At 42.3% G+C, this 17,403-nt stretch overlaps 1 protein-coding gene across 1 annotated transcript in view; it reads left to right on the top strand.

The window, feature by feature from the left end:
* The window catches only part of FBN2 (fibrillin 2), a 969,744-nt gene that overhangs the window by 886,154 nt on the left and 66,187 nt on the right, over nt 1-17,403 (top strand). The window contains exons 52-53 of the mRNA XM_085632710.1: nt 2,594-2,719; nt 5,412-5,531. Coding sequence (XP_085488836.1) covers nt 2,594-2,719; nt 5,412-5,531 — 246 coding nt within the window. The remainder of the gene's footprint in view (nt 1-2,593; nt 2,720-5,411; nt 5,532-17,403) is intronic.

The following is a 17,403-nucleotide window of genomic DNA, read 5'->3' as shown; positions in this document are numbered from 1 at the left end:
CTTTAAATTTGCAATTAACACTCAGCACAGGAGCACCTGAGCAGGAATAATTTTTCTGAAAATCAGGCTTCCGACTACCCTGCAACTCTTGTGTCTCCTCAAAGACAGAAACTATTCCTGCCTCCTGGTACTGGCAGACTTCTTTGACATAGCTAACTATGCAGCCCTGATGAAAACCCTATAACATGTATGAGATTTGCAGGCACTCTATTGAAATGGTGTATATCCTACCTCACCAGCTTCTACAAATAGGTTCCACAGGATCATGGACACTCCTTGTCTCCTAGGAAGTACCACGGGCTCCATCCTCACTCCTTAACCTTTAACCTGTAGACAGCACCTTTGTAATCCATTCCTGGAAACTGTAACACCAAGATCCATCAACAAGATGAGATCCAAATCTACCTAGAAATGTCCCTATTCAACAACAAACATAGAGCAAAGTCCTGTGCTAAAGTAATTCAATTTTGAATGTCAGCTATTAAAAACTACAAAAACTGATGTGTCCTGTTTGCCAACAGCCCTAAACCCCAGGTTGAAGCCTGGCTCTCTGTCTTAAACCTACTAGACTTCACTCTACAGCTGACAAACCATACAACATCTCTGCAATGAACCCCCAGGATAAACTTGTCATTCAAGCAACACATTGCAAAAAAGACCACAAGAGCATTGTTCCAACTCTCCCTCTTGAAGAAAGTGAAGCTGTTTCTCCTGGAAGATGACTTTAAAACAAACATACAAGCTTTAATCCAAAGTCAGATGGACAGAGGCAGTAGCCTGCTCATCATCTCCCTGACACCACTAGCACCCCTGAAAGATATCTTACATTCAGTGGCACAGCTCATTAAGGGCTCGAACCAACTCAACCGCATCACTCCTCATTAAAGCATCTAAACTGACTCCCCTGTCAGCATGGCAAGACAATCTATATCAATTATAAAGCCCTCAACAACAATGCTAGTTCTGAATCTCCTCCAAGTTGTCCTCCAGTATTTCATAAAAAGCAGGCTTTGTAAACATTTGTTGGTTTATGTTTGTAATTACTTGCATATATCCTGCTCTAATTGATCCTTTGTACCAATGGGACTGCAAGCTTTACCATAGGAAACTATGAAGTCCAATGTCATGCACTATCCCACCGAAGTCCATACTCCAGTACCTTCCTGCTTTGATTTCCATTCAGTTCTTTATCCCTGTTCATAGATTGCTCAGGGTTGCTGTTTCTTTCAAAATGGCTTAGGTGGGTGGCTACCTCGATGCAGTAAAGACGTTTAACCTACTTTCCTGCTCCATCATCTTCACAAGCTCATATGCTGCATGTCTCAGAGTTAAGGAATGATGTTGACATAAACATCACATTCCACAGAAGACTCCTGCAAATACTAACTGTTGTGCCCTCTGCCTTGTTCATCCTATTAACAGGTGCAGAATGTGCTGATCTTTATAGCAAGAACTTTAAGATTTCCTTGCTACCACACTTCAGGGACTTTGTGACCGGACATAGAGTTACAGTCTCAGTACCTTCCTGTTTTTTCAGAGGACTTCCTCCGCCCCACTGAAGCTCTCTAAGATCTAGCATGGTGTGTTCTTCAGCTGCACAGCAGTAGTAGTAGTTGTAGAGTATTGTGAAGGTGCTGTAAATGCCTACAGGATAGGCTTAGTCCATAAGTATTAACACTGCCTCAAAAATCAGCACAGCACCTAGGATTCCTTTCAGCTAGATACACAAGTACCCATGTAAAGTAATATCAGGATTGATTTCTGAGGTGCCAGAAATAACTAAAATGGGTCACAGCAAGGAGGTGTGCTGTGACATAAATCCAAACCTCTGTACCCAATGAGATACATAGTGTTCTGGGACTTTTCTACATGGGGTTTCAGAAGAGGTACCCCTCGGAGCACTACAGTTTCCTCCAAGCACTAGGCTAGGTAAAGCACCTACACTGAATGTTCGAGACACACGACCCTTAACAGTGGTGAGCAGCCCATGTGTACCCCCAGATGAAGAGACCTCCCATTGAGCGATTCGCAGATACTCTGTATTTTTGACTCTGTGGAGGACTATTATATATGGTATATGCTCTTGGCTATTTGAGGCCCTTCTGATGCAGCCATGGAGTGTGCTGGAGTAGACGAAGTAGGAGTGTAACAAAGGACCAAAAAGAAGATCTTTTATGGACATGAGCAGGGACCAAGATCAGGAGCACAACAGAGAACGCAGAAGGATCCGGGATTTTTGGAAGCAGGTGAAGCACAGGGAGCAGACTTGAATAAAGGAAAGAACAGGGGCAGCATCAATGAACCTGGTGAGATCATTTGAAGGGCCATACTAAAAAAAGGCATTGGTTAGAGCAAAGACCAAAGCGTATAGCATATATAAACTTATGCCGATGTGCATTAACAGATTTTATCATTTGGTGTGTGAAACTTAAATATCAGAAATGAATGAAACTCCGCTTGATTGTAAAATCATACATTGACTAGTAGTCATTACACTAATGATTTTATTTATACACATGTTCAAATTCGCTAAATAAATATAGCTGTAAGGCTGTGAAGTATTTCTTCAAACTCGCATGCTTTTCCCTTTCAGATGTTAATGAGTGTCTTGAGAGCCCAGGCATATGTGCAAACGGGCACTGTATAAACACTGATGGCTCATTCCGATGTGAATGCCCCATGGGATACAACCTTGATTTTACTGGAGTCAACTGTGTGGGTACGTATTGGTCTTTTATTTCTTTAGAGGTAGAAATAGCAACAATGGCCGAATATAGGAATGGGTGGATCAGTGGATGAACAGTTGTATGACTGACCAGATAAACTGATGGATCAACAGACAGATGAATGGTGCATTCACGTTAGCAATTAATGTTTTACAATTTACAGGTACCCATTTGCTGAATATTTGTGGATATAATTCACATTTGGTTCAATGTGTAGAATTTAATGATGTGCAATTTAAATTATTTATGTACTTGGTACATTGAGATGTACTGTTTGACTTGGATGAATTTATGAAAGGGATAAAGATAATCGTTTGGTGTAGGAGGGAAGAATGAGTCAGGAGTAAATTGAGAATAAGCAAAGCTTTAAGGTGAGAGTAGCTCATTGAATAAACAGATGGTAAATTGAAATTACTTAGATAATTGTGGACTTGTTTGAATGAATGACTTAGAAGGATGGTTCATTGTGTAGTTTCGTTCCAATGAATTGGTAGTCGAAGATGAAGGCCACAGATATGCGTTTCAGCTGGGCAATGTAAAGTAACTCAGAAATGCAATGGATTTTAGCAAGACGATAGAAAGATGGTCTAAATGTTGGAATTTTAATGTAGTTGATGGTTAAATGGATAAATAGAAAGAATGATGAGTCTAACCTGTCGCTTATGACAGGATAGGTGGAGTTTGGATGTAGATGGATGATGCTGCGTGTATATGCAGGCTAGAGTTGGATCACAGATGGATAACCAGAGCTGTAGCACAAATAACTGTTACTGATAATCCACCTATGTGAGTAGATCCTTAAACTAGAATTGCGATTAGGCGGCTTCAAGTCCAACTAAAGAATATTTAAATGTAAATAATTGAGTTATGAGTTTCAGTAGCCAGATGTGTTATATATAGGGGTATAGATGTTTTTGTGTGAGCGAGATGGATAAAGTATGCATTGCACAATATTTTTTAAGCCATGCATCTGCCTTGTATATGTATGTGTGTGGTGTGTGTGCGTGTGTGTGTTTGTATATATATATATATATATATATATATATATATATATATATATATATATATATATATATATATTATCTACTGGCGGTCGCCAGTAGATAGTTATAGTTAGGACCGTGTTTCCATAGGACATCTGAAAATTCTATTTTGAATAACTTTGGCACCGGTTGACGAATCCTCGCGAAATTTTCAAAACTAATGGGGCGCTACGCTCCGCTCCTACCCTGAAAGTCTCGGGGTGATTCGTCAAGCGGGGGCTGAGAAAAAAGGGGGGTCCCAAAACGCGTTTTCCCCATGCATTTTTCCATAGGACCTTTAGACACAGCTACAGCCCGAACGGCTGAACAGAATTACTTGTAATTTGGCAGAGAGGTAGCCCTAAGGTCAAGGAAGTGCCTTTTGCAGGTCTGGTGTAAATCTGTTCAGTAGTTCCGGAGAAAATAGCATTTAAATCAATATATATATCTGTAAGCGCGCTCCGTGCTCTTACGGTAAGCTTACCGTACGCGTACGGTGCCGTGCGCGAGCGCGATTCTGATTGGTTGTTAGATCAAAGTAAACATTCGAATCGGTCGAAACCAGGAAGTATCGGCCGCCATTTTCTGTCTCTCGCACTGAAAAAAAAAGGTTGATAACATGAAAAGGGGACAATGAAGAGAGTTTCAGACCCCCTAGCGTTCGTCAGGGGGTTCACGAAGGACCAAAAAGTATGAAAAATGAATTTAATAATTTTTTTAAAAAATCGCGGGGTGCTCGTACGGTAAGCTTAAAAAATGAAAAAAAAAAAAAGAATTAACAATCACATTTAATATATAAATCTAAGGACCCCCAAGAGAGAAAAAACAATTGATATTTTGTAAAAAATGGCGAGGCGTGCACGGTACGAAATGCGCAACGTGGGCGCTCGGTGCGCGAAGCGCACCGAGTGCCGACCGCGCACGCACGGTGCGCGAAGCGCACCGTGCGCGCAAAAATTAAAAATAAATACATAACTTAGCAATTAAAAAACCGTACAAATTCACTGAAAAAACCATAGGTTTCACACACGTTATAGTTAGGAATTAGCATTTAAAAAACCTTGCAAATTCACTGAAAAAACCATAGGTTTCACACATGTTATAGTTAGCTGTACATTTCACTCGTAAAAAACCAATGAAATTCCACGTTATAGTTAGATCAGGTAACTATAACTTGCGCGACCGCAATCCACAATGTGTCATTTGAGATGTCATCATTGAGGTGATGAGTGATGTCACTGACCATGTCATGAGTGATGTAATATGTGACGTCATCAGCAGTGGATTGCGGGTGCGCGAGTTATAGTTACCTGATCTAACTATAACGTGGAATTTCATTGGTTTTTTACGAGTGAAATGTACAGATAACTATAACATGTGTGAAACCTATGGTTTTTTCAGTGAATATATATATATATAAGATAAGTCAATGAGATGAAAGACTTTAAGACAGTCTAAGAAAAATGCATTATTGTAAATCATGCTAGGTTGGGGTCACAATGGTACCACTTGTTTGCTTGGTGTTACAGAGGCATATTACGGTAGAATTTGAGGTTGGTAGGTTTTTAGGTTTTGCATATAAGCAAACAAATGCTTCAGCGTATAACAATAATCTCTTGTTTTCAAAAGTCTCAATCATCTTCTTTATACTGATTATTTATAGATACTGATGAGTGTTCCATTGGTGAGCCATGTGGAAATGGCACGTGCACAAATATCATTGGTGCATTTGAATGTAACTGCTATGAAGGCTTCGAACCAGGTCCAATGATGAACTGTGAAGGTATGGCATGGTTTGGCGTCCACTCTTATTTCCTTCTCAATTTGCGTTTTCCAAATAACACATTACTGTGATTCAGACACATCATTATTTATGCGTAGTCCAAGTGCAATTTCCATTCAGCAAAACTAATCAGACTGGTAAAATCATGTGTTTAGGAATGACTTGTGTTTTTCTATATATCTAGTGTTAATGAATCAGTAATTATCATATCTATTTTTGCATCTACTCTTTCTTAATGGCATCCTTAATTTTTATGTTGAATTCTGAAGAGAAGAGACAGATTTAGGCTGAATTATATCCGCCCCAATATTCTACTCCTCACCTTGCACCCCTTAATTGCAAAGTTATTCAGAAAGGAGAGGGCTGCTCGGGATATTCTAACTGGCTTTTCTTTACTAGCCAAGCAGTCAGTAAGGGTTTTCTAACCACATATATGCTTGGCAAAATGGCAGATAATTAACCGTTGAGATAACCTATTTCCTCGACCAATCCGAATATCCCACCCCTTCTACCAATCTAAATTGATCTCTTAGTTCCAAGCATATTGATAGGCTGTTTTAGCAGCCTAACAGAATACTGAGGCAGTCATCTTCATCGCAGGCAATTTGATGGTTTTTGGAGCTGTTCTGTTTTTTTACCCAAATGCAGATTCTTGCTTGAACAATCATTTCCTCAGCCATATAATACATTTATAAATTCATTTTACCACCTATTAATATCATTAATTACAGTTTTGCATTAAACCTCAGTGATTAACTCCACTCTCACAAAAAGCAGAGGCAATCCTGATGTCAGCCATGGATTACCTATACACAGCTTCTGAACTCAACAGTGCCAGTTCCCTGATTCTGTTGTGTTTATGGGTAACATTTGGCACTGTTGAATATGGGTTTTTCTAGTGATGTTGTCAAGGGTCACTCTGCCCTCTTTCTTCCACAGTTACGAAGTCTTGCAGGACTCTGTCTATTGCCACACCTATTTGAAATGTGAATGGACCATCTACCTTTCCTCATCCATTCACATGGCCTCCAGTATAGTGGCAATGAGCAGAATCTTCTCAATTCAGGGAATAATGGATTACCTAACATAAAATGGCTGTGTCCACTTTCATAGGTGTACTCCTGGACAATTATAATGGCACCTATTTGGTACTCTCTTCATTTCTAACACTTATTCTTCAGGTAGTTCCGCAATTAGATCACCTAGATTTACAAACAGCAATTCTCTCCATGGGATGCTACATTATTAAGGCCCTGTGCCTAACACATCAAATCGTCTTTGATCAAGCCCTTGTATTGTTCAAGAAGTCTTTAAAACCTCACTGCCTGATAGGAACATTACATTCCTCTGCAGCCAATTTTCTGGTTTGCCCATACACTAGTTATAACCAGATTGGGAACTGCTGTTTTCAACCTTAGACCCTATACTTTGGAGATCCATGTCAGCTTAACAGAGAAACATCTGCAATATATTTATATTTCCTTAGTTCATAAAAACGTGCCTATTTAGTAATGATTATTCTTTTCATTGGTCAGAGTAACTAGTACCTTCTTCCCACCACATGGGTGCTCATTGGAAATCAAAACAAATAAATGTAGCCTCTGGTTTTACAGCATCTGAGTTGTATTTTCCTATTACAGTATTTAAATGTATTCTGTACCTTGTACGGTGGTGACTTCTTTAGTTGTTGTAATCACTTCCTTCCTGTAAGTGTTTTATCGTTTACCATCTCAACTTTAGTTGCAATAGGCAGCTTAGTCCCCTTATAATGTCCCACCAGCAGACAGATTTATACGCAATGGCTTAGTCAAGTTTTACAAGAGCCAAATATAATCTGTAGCAGATTTCTACACAGATTCCTTAGTGTGCCCTGACATGGGCATTTTTGCTGCCCTCTGCCTGATCAATCTAAAGGCATTTGCATGTGTACCCATGCTTTAAAGTTAACTAGAAATACAATAGTTACTTTTGTTTTAGAAGTAGCCTCAAATAACCATATTTAGTAAGCCTCACTTTTTTCTTAGACATAGACTGTGTACTTAATTGTTTATTTGGTTTTCAGCATGCCTGAAACTTGTACCAGAAGTGTTATACAGGGGTATGGATGTTTTCGTGTGAGTGAGATGGATAAAGTGTGCATTGCACAATATTGTTTAAGCCATGCATCTGCGATCATGTTCACAAAAAGGCAGTTTGGCTCTATTAGTCTTTGTTTCCCTGGTGAGCCACTATTTTTGACTAGCCTCTTTCTTATACCTCCATGGCCTTTAACTCAACAAACAAATAACCTTACATTGGTTATTCCTTTTTAGTCCATTATTTTTTTCATAAATTATTCTGCGTGTTTTTTAAAAGGCTGCTTTCATTTTCTCCTTCCAGAAAACATTGCTTCAGGATTCTAGAAGAGCCAGGGAAATCTTTTTGCGTCAAACATTACATTTACCCCAGACTGATTTTCTTTGGATGTCTTCAGAGAAAAAACACTGACTGTAGTGAGCCTCGAATTCAGTTTTGTGAAGCCACACAAATGTGTGAGTGGGAGAGTGAGTACAAGAGGGTAAAAACAGAAGCAGGCTCACTCACTGAAATTGTTGGCACAGGATGTTCTCCAGATCCTTCTGGAATTTTAAAAGGTTTTTCTTATCTCATTTTTACTAATGGCTGATATAGCAGTAGGTAACCACGAATCCAAAAATGTTTTTCCCTATGAAAGCAAGTTTGAAATGAGGGCCTATCAACTTGATCCAAGTTTCAAGCCGAAGAAATGTGGTAAAGGCATATGGCAAGTTTTTGACCAAATTATAACAATATTAAGGGCCCAAAATATTGAGTCCTAATTATCAAGAACAAAATATTGTGAATATAGACATGTATAGAAAGGCATAAGTTTACTATACTGTTCTTAACGTGCATGTGCGTTAATGGTACATACATCTTCACAATGCGAAGATACGGAGTTAAGTTATTCATACTTACATACCTTGCTTCTGAGATATTTTGTTTCTTGATATTTAGGCCTAGATATTTTGACCTTCCAATATATTTCCTTCTTATTTTGACTTGCAATCCGTATGGAATAACCATATTGTACAGATAACTGTACTGATACTGCCAGCCTAGGTTTCAAGCATTATCTAATGGTACATAAGATGCCACTCATTTTGTAAGCTGTGTTTTTTCAGTTCAGAGATTTAGAACAATGCTGAGTTTTTCTCATCATTTTCTCCTTTTTGTAAAATTTCTGTTTGTTGTGCTTGTGGCTTCTGATGGCAAATGCTAGGTTTAAACCCCATAAGGCTTGCAAACACCAGATTGGCACTACCATTGCTGCTTGTCCTGACAACCAAGTGTGGGACATGTGAGTCGAATAAAGCATCCAGAGACTTAGAAAATGGGGTCAAACGTCTTCCTGTTCTTATGTCAACCAGACAAATGTGAACATATGCAACAATTCCCAAAGGACAACCAGTAGCACATTTGGAGTCTTCTGAGGACCATAAAGAAAATACAAGGAAAACTCTGATCTATTTCATAGGCTCCCAATCTGTGCACCATGTAAGACCAACAAGCTATATGAATCCTCCAACACTTAAGAATCTATAGTTTGGGAAACAGTTGTCTCCAACTATTTACAAGTACCTGTGTCCCGGGTACAGAGAGATCATCTACTATTCAAGCTTGAATCCTGCACCCATCAGGGACATTTCCTCATGTTTTACTGCATCGTCTGTGTAACCACCAACCAAACTCTTTATGGCAATGGTTTTCCAGTAGTCCTTGCAAGAGTGTAGTGGTTATCCCGGAATGGATGTGCTAATTTCTATAGCTGGTATATTGGGATTTTCCACCCTATATGCAGATTCAATTGAGTTACAGCTAGTGGTTGCCGGATGAAGTAGCCAACACCCTACATGTAATGAGAAGAGCAATTCTTTAGGCATTCAGCTACTCTGATCAAGGGCATGTGATGATAATAACAGCCCAAAGATTAAATCAATCAGAATTTTTAGAAGAAGTTTAATCAAGTCCCTCAAATAGTTGCTGCTCGCTTGAAGTGCTGATCAGCAAACAGAGATGGGATCTGGCTTGGTGCTTGGACAATTCTGGTTTGTGATATTGCCACTTAGAGCAGCAGGCTGGCATTAAAGTGACATGAATATTTTTTTAATAGCCAGACTCATAAGTCTTGAATTAGGCATAAGCAGGGATCTTGTTGCAGGGTATCATGGAGGCTCAGGAAAAACCTTTCAAGAAGTAGACTAAGACCATTCATGTAAAACATAGTGCTAAATTGAGTACTAAGAGTGCATGGTGCAATTACCTGTAGTGCTACCTTGGCACTGTTAATTAACTCCTACTTTAGTATTGTGGGCAAAAAGTGGGAAATTATGTGCACTACCGGAATGTGTGCCTATTTTGGTTTTGCATATTTTTTGCTTTGTTGTGACACCAGCTGACAGCTGGTGGTAAGACAAAATGCAGAATCCCAGCAAGGTCTGCTCTTTGATTGAAATTCACACTAGTGAAAACACATGCATAATTACTGCACACTCATTTAACTGTTACCACTGGTGTCTAAATAAGGACCTAGATGCAGACCTAGTTCCAAGAAATACTTAACAATTCGGAATGTAAACCTTAGTTCACAAAAATGGTCAAAACACACAATAAATACATCAAGGGGGACCAATCACGGTGGTTCAGACACAAACCCACGTGGCCTCAAAGTTTTTGTGTTAAGGACAATAACCCTAATCAACCCTTAGGTGCCATACTTCATCATAAGGTTCCTTCTCACACCCCTACCTAAAGGTTGGGGGAGTGGGCTGCAAATTTCCCTCGGGGAGGAGCTTTTTCTGATTATTTACAAACTATCAGGTGTGGGTTAGAACAGTAGAGTGTTGTGTGAAGAATGTGAAGATTAAAAATACCTCTTGGTGGAGTACAAAATACTTTATCAAGTCACCTCAAGGATTATTTTAAAAATTATTAGGGTGATATGACTCCCACCCAGTCGTAATACTCAGGTCAACATGTTTCTGACATTCTCATTCCATAATAAGAGGTCTGTGGCATTCATCAGAACCAAGAATGTTGGATATCACTCTGCAGAAATGTCTGTTTAGATGAAAACAATAATATTGTGAAAAAGATCATACAACTAGTAGACAATGTCAAATACAAATATGTTCGCCACTGTTGTAACCTGCAAAAGTCGGGTTTTCAGGCCTCAACTCGAAGTGCCACAGGCAGTGTGCTTACAGGGCCAGACAGGTCTGCTGTACTGAGGAAAGAATCTACCCAGGGCAAGGAGACCAAAGACAAAATTATCCCTAAGTCCAAGTCACCCAATAGAACATCTCATTGAGCAGAGTAGGGAATGTCAAGCCAAGGACGTTCTCCACTTCTGAATAAACTGGGAAAGATTATCTGCTGATCTAAGAAAATTACATTCCTCTTCATCATTATACATTTCAATTTACTCAGGCTGATAATGGGAAGCAGTAGCCTAACATGTTCATGGTTATCTACATTTCTTCAGAACCCCTGTACAGTACACCCAGCTCCTGTTTTAAAGAACATTGCTCCAGAGAAATGCAAAGTCCCAAGACACTATTTACCAGCAATGACAATCTCTGCCATGAACTGGTTAGCTCCATTTCCAAACCCAGCTCAGTCCCTGTTCCATTTCTCAATTAAGTTCGTTGTGGATTCAGATGTATCTTAGAATTCTATAAACATTCATCTTTATCTTGTCTCAATCACTTAGAAACTGTGTTCTCAACGTACACTTTAAGGTGATGGAGGTAGTGTATCACACATTTGTTCAGAAAGTGGGAGTTCCAAGTAATCAAGTTTCCTCGACAACTCACCACAGTCAACAGTTCCACACACTTTTATTTTAGTGCTAATTCAGACTACTTAGGAGGGGGTTACACTTTTACATTCTTCTACTATTTCATAATGTTGTGACTGAAAGAAACTTGAAGGGATTCTCGGGTCACCAATATAGGTCTTCTTAAGTGGTTATTTACTATTCTACAGCTACTGGAGATTTCAACGATGTTCCCTGTGACTGATATCATTGTCTGGGCTTGATTTGATAATGATGTATATTTAATTCATATGTACCTCCACACTTTACCTTCTTTGTAATGGCAGACTGAAATATTCTGTTATCAGCACACCACCTGCCTATGTATATCACTAGCCCAATAATTACTGTTCAACCACCAGACACATTGGGGCTCATTGCTATGTCGGGTGGAAAGCCTCCTACTGACAGTCAGAATCTTGTGAGCGGCTCCGTCGGATTACAGTACGACCGCCCGATTATGATGTTCGTGGTTTTACTGTAAACCGCCTGCTCATTGTGACTCACTTGCGACCGACTCGCGGAGTATTCCTGTTGGTCAGAACTGCACCGTAACACCCTATGGACGGTGTTTCCGCCGTCGGGATTACGATGACGGTTTCCAACAGCTTTTCCAAGCCGGCCTTTCTGACACGGAAAGGATGCCAGAAAGTGACACTGGGGGCCCCTAGCAGGGCCCCCTAGCCCCCGCAGCCTACGGTTGGTGGCCAGGGAGGTAACTAGGTTACCCCTCTGTAAAACCCTGCATGGTGTGGCAGGCACCATGGGGTGCCTGCCACAGGGTGCAGGGTTTTCCATTCACACCCCATTTCCCCATAGGAGTCTGTGTTGCGGTTGTGTTCTCGGGCTTAACACGATCTCCCATAGGAAACAATGGGAATCCGACCGAACAGAATTCGGCTGCATCGTAATCCAGTGGTCGGAACTGCCGGCCTTAAGTTGGTCGGTCCAGAATCCGAGTTGGTGTCAAGAGGAGGCTCTCCGCCCGACATCGTAATGATCCCCTTTGTGTCTGTATTCCTTGCACAGATAGTTATTTAGCACCTATTGCAGAACATGGTTTTACTATTCAATAGTCTTCCTTCAATAAGGTTCCTGACGTCCAAACATATTCATTTATAAAAGGGTTATCTCTCTCCTTATAACTCAACATTGTTAGAAGTGATGGTTATCTGAATCTGGGAGAGGTTTTTCAGACAGCTTAGACTTTCATCATGACTAGCAATGGGAAGGTTTGGGGTAGCTTTATGGGAGGAACAGCCACAGCTTCTTCCAGGCTTCAGGCTCAGTTCCTATTCACTGCTTCTCTCTCAGGTCATTCGGTTTCTCTGTACTTTCAGCTCTCAACTGACACCACCATATAGAGCTGCTCCTTCCAGTTTTCATGCTCAGTCATATTCATTGCCTCTTTATCAGCTCATTTTATTTCTCTGAACTCTCAACTTACTCGACCCTATAGACCTCTTCTTTTAGGCTTTAAACATCCTACTTCCATGCATGGCATCACCAATAAGCCTTTTCACATTATTCCTGGAAGATTCTGTCCTGAGCTTACAGCAATCACCCAGACAACAATGCAGCAAAATGTTTACCATGAAGCACACAATACATGAGTAAACGCATATGAAATATTCAGACTAAGAAAAACAACTCACATACAAAACATCCCTTTTGCCAAAAATGTATTTTGCATAAACATTCTATGGCTAGTGCCTCAACCAATCAATAAGGGATTTATAAAACGTGCTACTCACCCATAAGGGTCTCAAGGTGCTTGCGGGAGGGGGCTCAGCAGCTCCGATGTCATCCGAAGAGCCAGGTCTTGAGGTCTTTTCTGAAGGTTTGCAGTGTAGGGCTTCATCTGAGGCTGAGGGGGAGTTCATTCCAGGTCTTGGCTGCAATGTAGGAGAAAGATCTGCCTCCCATTCTGGCTCTGTGGATGCCTCCTATGTGCTGTAGCACTCACAGGACAGCAATCAATGTTGAGTGGATTCTGTCTGCAGCATAGGCTAATACAGCTATTTCCTCATCTCCTTAATCGGGTATTGGTTTTTGGAGTCCACTGACTATCTGGTCATTGAGAGGCAGCGTAGTAGAATGACTGCAGTAGAGAATGCTGCTGCAGTCAAAGTTGGAGGTAATGACACTGCTAATCTCAGTGGGCTACACTTTAAAAGAAAGGTGAGGTACAGTCTTTTTCAATGTGAGCATTAGCTCTAAGAGAGTAAATAACGTAACAATAATTTGATATTTTGGAATCCATTTCCTTTTGCTAGATACCACTACAGGTCCTTCGACCCTCTTCCCTAAAAATATAGGTTCTAGTTTTTCTGATAGTAATGGTCATTGTGTGTTTTGCATGGAAATAAAAACACTCATTCTTGGATCTGGCTTCATCCGTCGGCCAGGTGCTCAAGTATAACTTCTTCTGTAGTGACCAAAAGAAATATATTTTATCATCAGTGTTGAACTGGCCAATTATTGGCAGTTCCTTCAATAGGAAAAGAGAGAGCATATTATTATATAACAGTGCATACTTTGCATGGTGAAGGGAGGAAGTGACACTGACAATGGAGACTAGCCTCTTGAGGAAGACCTGGTAGTTCATGATGCCAAATGCTAAAGATAAGAGAAAAAGACCAACAACTCCCTTTGTTCCTGATCAATACACAGCATGATTTGGTCTGAACCTCAACTTCGATAGGAGGTAGGGCAGGGGTATTTTCCAGAGAATCTTAGAAATGTATAACTATTGCTCTCTTAATTACTTTGGAAGCAAGTCATTTATCTGAAAGAGACACGTTAGTGATAGATTCCTTACTGTTAGATCTGGGGGTCTCTAGTTGGCAGGGTAGGTACCACTGTCCAAGTAGGGACCCTTGCTTCTAGTCAGGGAAAGGGGGATACACTGTTAAGATAACCCCTGCTCACCCTCTGGGTAGCTTGGCCTGAGCAGTCTAGGCTATCAAAGGCAATGTGTAAAGTATTTGTACCAACACTCACAGTAACACAGTGAAAACACCACAGATTTACTCCACGCCAGTTTTAGAAAAATAAGGTATCTTTACTAAAAACTTCACAAGACCAAATACTACAGAAAAACCAACATACAATTAAAAAGGTTACTTTAAAGATAGTTCAAGAGTTTGCAGAAAGTACTCCAGGATGTAAAAGTCAGTGTCCTGCACAATGCGACTCTCAATGCACAAAATGCGACACTCTCGTGCCCAACAGTACCTGTAGTTGTGATAAGGTTGCCAAAAGCTATAACAAGGAAGATGGCAAAGGCGATGCGATACTCCTGAGATCTTGGGGAGGCTTTGCAGCAGTCCTGCTTCACGCAGCAGAGGTGGATGCGCCGGCTCCGATCTGTAGGGGGAGGATGCGATGACTTTGGCTTTCGTTGCGTAGCTTTCTTAGGGGGAAGCTTCACGCACAGGTACGATGTGACGATCTTCGATGCGGCGCGATGAGCGGCCAGCGCGGACTTCTGGCGCTGCAACCCTTGATGCATCGCAGTGCACAGCGCGGCGTCGACTTCTGGCGCTGCAACCCTCGCTGCGTCACGGGACGGGACTCTGCGTCGACACACGTAGCGACTGGATACTTTCACGCACCGGCAGTGGTGCGGCCCGCAAACTGGTTCTGCGACGACCCTCGCAGCGTCAGGAATCTTCACGCACCGGAACGATGCTTGACGCACTCGGTGATGCGGGGACTCCGGGTGCTGCGATTACGCCGCAATGAAATTCTCCTCGCACTCTCGTCCTTGCGACTCGCAATCGGATGATGCGTTGGGTACCAGTTACTCTTTTTCACGCTTCTGCTTTCCAGCTCCCCAAACACAGCAAAACGACCTCCTGAGGCCCCAAGACTAGGCAAGCACTCCAAGGCAGGTCAGAACTCCATCGCAGAGTTCCAGGGGGGCTGGTGGTGAAGTCCTTTTGTTCCTGGGACTTCTTAACAGGGAGCCAGCTCTTCTCAGGCCCTTGGAGATCAGAATAAAAAGAAGGGGACACAGCAAAGTCCTTCCCCTCTCCTTGGCAGCAAAGCAAAACAGCAAGCAGGCAGTCTTCTCCTCTTCAGTTTCTTCCAGCTTTCTCCTTGGCAGAGGTTCCTTCCTAGTTCCACAGTGATCTAAAGTTTAGGTGTCTGGGGTCCTCTTCTTATACACCTCCAAGTCTTTGTCTCTCTTTGTTTCAGTGGGGGGATTCCCCTGCTCAAACCGGTTCCTGGGTGTGCTCTGCCCTGGAGCACCTGGTTCCTTTCAGAGTGAGGGGTAGGGTCGTTAGACGCTCAGCAGGAGGTGGAGCCTTCTTTGTGCTGGCAGAGGCAGAGTCCTCAGCCTGGCCAGCAGGGGGTGGAGCCAGCATTGTGCTGCCCGAGGCAGCCCTACTCAAACCCAGGGGCTACTCCTCCCACCCATCTAGAGCAGATCTCCCTATTCACCCTGCTGCTGACTCATCCAGACTCCTGGAGCCACCTAGCCCATCACATGACACCAGTCAGCCAATCTGCACACAGGCACACAGGAAGGTTAAACAGGAGAATAGCTACTTTCTAAAAAGTGCTATTCTCACACAGTGAATTTAAAAACCATTTTGCTAAAACGATGTATAATTAAATTCTGAACACAAAGATACCAAACTTGGATTTTCTATCTTGCCTTTAGGGGAAGATAGGCATGTAAACAGCCTCCCCCATTCTGTCCTATGGGCAAGATAGCCTCTCAGCAGTGAAAAACGAAAATGGCTGTAATTCACTACCAGGGCTTGTTACACACCTCAGTACATGCCCTACCTTTCAGATACACTGCACCCAGCCCAGGGGGGTACCTAGGGCCACCATAGGGAAGCCTGACATGTACAGAAAGGGAAGGATAAGGCCTGGTCAGTGGTTCCACTGGCCAGGTCGACATGGCAGTCCTGGACTGCACATAGGCACTGCAAGCAATCCTAAGACATCATTTTAGCGCTACTCCTGTGGGTGGCACAATCAGTGCTGCAGGCCCACTAGTAGCATTTGAATCACCAGCCCTGGCACATTCAGTGCACTTTAGTAGGGGCTGACAGGTGAAACAAATATACCAATCATGGATAACCAATCAATATAACAATTTACCTAGGGAGCACATGCACTCTGACACTGATCAGCAGTGGCAAAGTGCCTAAACCAGCAAAAACGAAATCCAGCATAGCGTCAAAAATACAGGAGGTAGAGGCAAAAAAGTCAGGGGTAACCACGCCAAAGATGCCAGGTCTAACACGTGTCCCCTCCAGCTGAAAGTGGGGAGAACTACCCACCCTCTTGGGAGTTCTCATCGCTAAGGTGGAAAAACCTGGACAGACCATCAGCGTTGGCGTGTTCTGTACCGGGACGGTGTTCCACCGTAAAGTCCATTCCCTGTAGGGAGATGGACCACCTCAACAGTTTTTGGTTTTCACCCCTCATTTGCATTAACCATCTGAGGGGCCTGTGGTCCGTCTGAACCCGGAAGTGAGTCCCAAACAAGTAGGGCCTCAGCTTCTTCAGAGCCCAGACCACAGCAAAAGCTTCCCTCTCAATCGCACTCCACCTCTGTTCCCTGGGAAGTAGCCTCCTGCTAAGGAAAGCTACAGGTTGGTCCAAGTCCTCATCATTTAGTTGTGAGAGCACTGCTCCCACTCCATGAGAAGCGTCTGTCTGCACTATGAATTCCTTGGAGAAGTCAGGCGCCTTGAGTACAGGTGCTGTACACATGGCCTCCTTCAGGGCATCAAAAGCTTCTTGGCAGGCACTGGTCCAAATCACTCTCTTGGGTAACTTCTTGGAAGTTAGTTATGTCAAGGAAGCAACAATGGTGCCATACCCCTTGACAAAATGGCGATAGTACCCGGTGAGTCCTAAGAAGGCTCTCACCGCTGTCTGGGTCTTGGGGGGTTCCCATGCCCGGATGGTATCTATCTTGGCTTGTAGGGGCGCCACCTGGCCGCTTCCTACCTGGTGTTCCAAATACAC

Source organism: Triturus cristatus, chromosome 2_1 (assembly GCF_964204655.1).
Source record: "Triturus cristatus chromosome 2_1, aTriCri1.1, whole genome shotgun sequence".
Lineage (NCBI taxonomy): Eukaryota > Metazoa > Chordata > Amphibia > Caudata > Salamandridae > Triturus > Triturus cristatus.
This window is presented reverse-complemented; position numbering and strand designations above follow the sequence as displayed.